The sequence below is a fragment of the Benincasa hispida genome, chromosome 8 (assembly GCF_027475165.1).
Source record: "Benincasa hispida cultivar pf3 chromosome 8, pf3_genome.v1.1, whole genome shotgun sequence".
NCBI lineage: Eukaryota > Viridiplantae > Streptophyta > Magnoliopsida > Cucurbitales > Cucurbitaceae > Benincasa > Benincasa hispida.
In genome coordinates, this window is record NC_143485.1 from 36,042,117 (window position 1) to 36,048,134 (window position 6,018).

The window sequence follows — 6,018 nt, forward strand, 5'->3', positions numbered from 1 at the left end:
TAAGAGAAAAATATAAATTACTCGATAAATATGAAAAGTAGAGATTGAGAGGAAGATGAAGTTTCTCCATAAATATATAAAATTCAATAGTGGTTAATATTAAAATTGAATTGATTACGCTAATTTAAGAAAGATGATGAGCTAAAGAACCCATATATTTTCTTTTAATTATGTTAATGATTATATGCATAGATCAATAATAATTAACATGGGTTTGTTTTCTTTAGACCGCAAGTTCAAATTTTTGTACCCTATATCTATATAAAAAACACCCTATATCTATATATGTTTTGTGTGTGTATATATGTATCTATGTATATAGATATAACTGCTGCTATGATAATCAAATTTTTTTTTTCTTTGAAAGAGGAGAATGTGATAAGATAATCTGGTGTTTAATTAAAATTGGAAACGAATTAAACTAAACATGATCACAAAAAAGAGAATATTCTTAAATAGCTTGTAGATCCACGGTGTATAAAACGGCTGTAAGTTGCAATGAAAAAGCCCCTCAAAAGGCATATCCAGGGAGGAGATTCCGTCTGAAAATTTGGTAAAAAAGACTAAGGACGACGGAGAAGCGGAGATATGACCAAAGCCATGGCCGCCGCAGTCTGTAAGCTCCAATTTCTCGTACAAAATTTCTTGCTTTCTTTCATTATTATTCTGTCATGAATCATGATCCATCATTCACACCATGCCTAAGCTTGTTTCTGTACCTTTCTCAGCCATTTCCATCTGTATTTTCTTTGCCCTCGATTTTTCTTTTCATTTGGAGCTGGGTTTTTTTAGGAATCGAATTGTTTTCTATTTGTGGGTTTTTTTCTTGTTTGATTTGGAACTGAGAGATTTGGTTAGCGAGTCGAAATTTGAACCGTTTCTGGTGAAGTTGATTTGTTTTCTTTTGTTTCTTTTGCCTCACGGGTTTGCTCTCTGATCAGCCATAATGAGTAATCTACTTACTGTTTTTCATGCATTTGCATCATGAGGCTCCTTGTTTTTATATGCTAACATGGCATTCTCTTAATCAGAATAAAGTTTGCATGGTTGGAAATGTAAAAAATGGCAATTTCCCAAGGCATTCTTGTGATATTGCTCTCTGGAAAAGCCAGGCTTCTTAGTTTTTGCAAAATTATTACATAACTACCTCTGCATTGAGGTTTTTTAGGTGGTGGTAATGTTACATTTACAGTGTGGCTGATGCAAGTGCTTATGGTCGTATGCACTGAAGAGTCTACATCTTTGAATATTAGATCACAAGCAGTCTTGGGTTGCTCCATCTATGGGAAGGCTAATCCTAACTTGAGCAGATAAACATCAAAATTCCATAACTGACCTCTTTGTGTGTATTATCAATTTAACTTCAATGAATTACAGTCTTGACGTGTTGCCAGACATAATTTAGAGGAATTCTGTTCCGGAATAATGAGCCTATGGAGAAAGTAGCATTTAAATTGGAATGTTGTTACATAAAAGGCACTTTAAATGCCTATCAATGAGCATTTATTGGGCTGGAAATTTGACCCCATGGAACACCACAGCACGAAGTACTTATGTCCTACCAATATTATAGGATGGTCAATTGTTCACTGATTTATACTGCATGCCAAACTTTTGACCAAAGGATTATTGAATTTTAGTTTCTTTCTTGCGGCAGGCTTCGCTACTCCCGTGTTGGTTCTATTTCTTATTGTTGGGTGTGCTGCAAGGCCTTTCTATCCACTTCCTAGCAGGTTCCTTGGAGGAATTAGACAACCTCTTCAAACCACTCGCCCATATAATATTGCTCATCGAGGTTCAAATGGAGAATTTCCTGAAGAAACTCTTCCTGCATATAAGGTAGGCATATCTATTTATATCTCTATTCTTTCTAACATCTTGTTCACTTAACTTTTGAAATTATTTTGTACATGATGAGGGTACCAAAACATTACCTACTCATAATAGACAGCTCAAAGTTCAATAATGAGTCCTCCATTTAGTCAACCATAAATATATATGTACAAAAATACCGGATTAGAGCTATTTATGTCTTCCTCTTCCTAAAAATCTGAATACGTAGGACTTTAGGCACTGATCTCCTATGCTCTATGCCCTGTTTTATCATATGATCTTGTGTAGAGTAGTTGAAATTTGTGCTTCTTATACTCAATTTTCTTCTATGCTCTAATAATTTCCCTTGTTCAATGAGTTCTCTTTCAGAGAGCTATAGAAGAGGGTGCAGACTTCATTGAGACCGATATCTTATCTTCCAAAGATGGAGCTCTTATATGCTTCCATGATGTAACCCTTGATGAGACTACTGATGTTGGGAAATATAAAAAGTTTGCTAAACGTAAAAGAACATATGAAGTCCAAGGAGTTAACATCACTGGTTTTTTTACTGGTACGGTGGCCGTATGTTCAATTTTATGCATTGTATTTACAGCTCTCTCTTTTACTTATATTGCTTTAAGTCTCTTATATGGTCCTTATACTATAACCTCATTTCATGGTGTTTCTAAGGTTTTGATTATATGCAGTTGATTTCACACTAAAAGAATTACAGTCATTGAGGGTGAAGCAGAGGTTTCCTTATAGAGATCAACAATATAATGGTATGAGATCTCTTTTTTAAGCGGTCTTTTCGTTGTTTGAGTGTATCAGTTTCCAAGCTCCATCAATTTTTATCTGAATATTATTACTGCCCTAATGTACAACAGAAGAATATTTCGGTTAGGTTTGCACTAGACAACATACCAACTCTACTAGATCAAAAAATACACTGGTTTTCATGCAGTTCATTCCTAGGTTTGATTGATTCTCGCCAAAACTGAAGTGTATGGCATATGAAAAAGAACTCTCAGTGGAGTTGAACTGGAAGGGGTTAGAATTAGCCATAATCCTCATAGATATTTACTCCCATACTTCACCTACTTTTGATTGAATAGAATGTACAGTAGTCGCTTGTTTTTGGATAGTGTATCTGTCTTGAATTTCTACTAGTTCATTCTAAGTGATTAGATGGTTATCTCCCGTCACAATATTATATAGATTCTAAAATTGAACTCCTATGACATAACTCATGTGCCCCTTACAGCAAAAATATTTTACTTGATTTCTTTTCTGGTGCCTCCTCTTTTTGCATGATACTAATCAAAATATGTTCTCTAAATGATGAAATCAGGTAAATTTTCTATTATAACTTTTGAGGACTTCATTGCAATTGCATTGGATGCCCCCAGAGTTGTTGGAATATACCCAGAGATTAAAAATCCAGTATTTATTAACCAGCGTGTAAGTTTCCTTATACAAAAGCGAACACTTATAAACAGTTTGTGAAGCCTATCATCTGATCACCGTTCTACTGTTTTCTGCATTTTGGTTTCCTGCTATGGGTTTGACATTTTGAAGATTGTGGCCTTTTCTTGTTGATTATGATGTTGTAGTCAAATATTGATTTGTTTGTAAGAATGGGAATATATTGCTTGTTGGTCTACTTCCCATATATTCTCCCTACTATGCAGTGTGTTAATTAATATAATGGTTGCTTGATGATTTCTTTTTACCAAGACTTTTGAACCCTAATACTTGAGTGGTAATGCGCACAGGTCAAATGGCCAGATGGCAAGAGATTCGAGGACAAGTTTGTTGAGATTCTAAAAAAATATGGATACCAAGGTTCATATTTGTCAAAAAACTGGTTGAATCAACCTGCATTCATTCAGTCATTTGCTCCAACTTCCATTATACACATATCAAACCTTACAGATCTGCCTAAGATCTTATTGATCGATGATACTATGATTCCGACACAGGACACAAATCAGGTACTTCAAACCTTTCCTAAGAGCATTTTTCTTGAGTTTGTGGATGAATCTGGATTTTGGTGCTACAAATGTTATGTTGTCTTGGCAAAATATTAAGTGAAAGTTCTGCTGAAAACAGCTAACATCTCATTTGATGATAACGACAGAGACGAATTAGCATTTGGATGCATTGATCAACTTTATGTAAATGTCACAAATAAGTATATACAATATTCTCGTTGAGCAGTCTCTCATGATGACTCTGTTAGCTCCGTGTTAAATTCACTACCCTTTTCTCCTTTGAAGACATTGTGTACTTGGTCGTATCCGAATCTGCTTTAACACTGCTTTTTGACAGATCTTCTCTGCTAATTTCATATCAGCTTCCTGTCTTGTTTTTCTTTCTTTTTTTTTTTTTTTTTTTAATAATCCCAATAAGCTTTTTCTTAGAAACAGTTTTGGATCATGTGCAGTCATATTGGGAAATTACTTCGGATAGCTACTTAAATTACATAAAGAAGTATGTGGTGGGAATTGGACCTTGGAAGGATACCGTGGTTCCTGCAGTTAACAACTACATCCTAACACCAACGGATCTTGTTACCCGAGCACACGCCCATAACCTACAGGTAAACGTACTTTCCTGTCAAGTCTCTTACACCTGATACTAATAGATGGAATGTGGTTATGTTGGAAGCGTGAAATCCTGTCTGTTAAATAAGATCTCTTGTTGGATTCGAATGGTAGTGGAATCTTATAAACTGATTAAAGCCTGATACAGTTCACTTATGTACCAGCCATCGATATACATGGTGTGTACATACTTGATTTATTTGTAAACATTGAGGTCCTGTTTGATAATGATTTTGTTTTTGAAATTTATGCTTATGGTTCTTATTTTTCTTAAAGAAACCTAAATTCCAAAAACATAAGTTTTTAAAAGCTGATTTTTTTTCTCTTTCAAAACTTGACTTAGATTTTGATAAAAACGTTTAGAATGTAGATTACAAAACAAAGAGAAACTCATAGGTAAACGTAGTATTTAAGCTTAATTTTAAAAAACCAAATGGTTATCCAGCTAAATGGTTTTATGACGCGGTCATTGTAGGTGCATCCATATACTTTTCGAAATGAGTATAAATTTGTCCATTTCAACTTTCATCAAGATCCATACGAGGAATTTGATTACTGGATCAACACGATAGGCGTCGATGGGCTTTTCACCGACTTTACGGGTAGTCTCCATCATTTTAAGAAATGGACCTCTAATCTCCCTCCCAATGATGCGGACGAACAGAAGGCATCTGATTTGTTGCATAAAATTTCATTGATGATAAATTCATATGGAAGTCGTTAGGACAGAAAATGTATATGCTTCATTTGGGCAACAACATTGTTGAAATTTGTTTATAGATAAGGCAAACTGTGGCATGGCATTTAAACCAGGATAGGATAGAATTGTCAATGAATAAAAGAAAAAAGAAAAACTGTTGGCCCTCTGTTCTCAGCTCTTTTATGTTGCTTGATGGTGACACTTTCTTTATTCTGAAAATGATAAGTTTGCCATTATTATGTAAATGGAAAGTTCGAGAATTCTTCATTTCTGCTTCAATTTTCATGGCACCAATCTAATAAATGCCAGAGTTTGGATTATTAAAAGGGACCGTTGCAAATGTAGCAATCAAGCTCAAAGTATTGGCAGATATAGCACGATAGCATAAAAAAATTATAGATATAGCAAAATTTAGATTATGCTTTTGAAGTCTATTAATGATAGGGCATATCATTGGTAGGGGTTTGCGATAGACCATATCACTGGTAGGAGTCTATCAATGATAGAGTTTATCATGAACACATTTACATTATTTGTAATTCTTTGAAAATGTTGTTACACACTTAATTATTATCTTTAAAAGTACTACCAAATGTGATCACCCTTATTATAAATATTATAGATCATAAAAATTTGATTATTTTGTGTAGATATATAAACAAGAACTTTTTAACTTCTTTCTTTTGAAGTTTTATGATCGAGTCAATTTTGTCCCAAAAAATTTCAGTTTTCTTAGTATGAGGATGAAATTGACAATTACATAGAAAAGTTAGGTAGATTTTAACATACATAAACGAATAACATTTATATTTAATAAATATATTTTTATTATTGCTTATAAATATCGTCAATCAAATATTACTTCGAATTACATATATAACTTCAAATTTGTTATGT

General features: G+C 33.7%; 1 protein-coding gene across 1 annotated transcript; it reads left to right on the forward strand.

Moving 5' to 3' along the window:
• Positions 1–285: 285 nt before the first annotated feature.
• Positions 286–5,366, forward strand: GDPD6 (PLC-like phosphodiesterases superfamily protein). The gene is made up of 8 exons (XM_039039690.2): positions 286–616; positions 1,658–1,839; positions 2,203–2,386; positions 2,523–2,597; positions 3,167–3,276; positions 3,591–3,809; positions 4,262–4,417; positions 4,897–5,366. Exons 1-8 carry the CDS (start codon positions 589–591, stop codon positions 5,143–5,145), a joined length of 1,203 nt encoding a protein of 400 aa, XP_038895618.1. The 5' UTR covers positions 286–588; the 3' UTR covers positions 5,146–5,366.
• The last annotated feature ends 652 nt before the right edge of the window (positions 5,367–6,018 follow it).

Bases quoted from the DNA above. Each gene is read 5' to 3' on its own strand.
- GDPD6 (XM_039039690.2), top strand. From the start codon at position 589: ATGACCAAAGCCATGGCCGCCGCAGTCT. The intron at 617-1,657 runs GTAAGCTCCAAT...TTCTTGCGGCAG, and splicing joins AGCCATGGCCGCCGCAGTCT to GCTTCGCTACTCCCGTGTTG. The intron at 3,277-3,590 runs GTAAGTTTCCTT...TAATGCGCACAG, and splicing joins CAGTATTTATTAACCAGCGT to GTCAAATGGCCAGATGGCAA.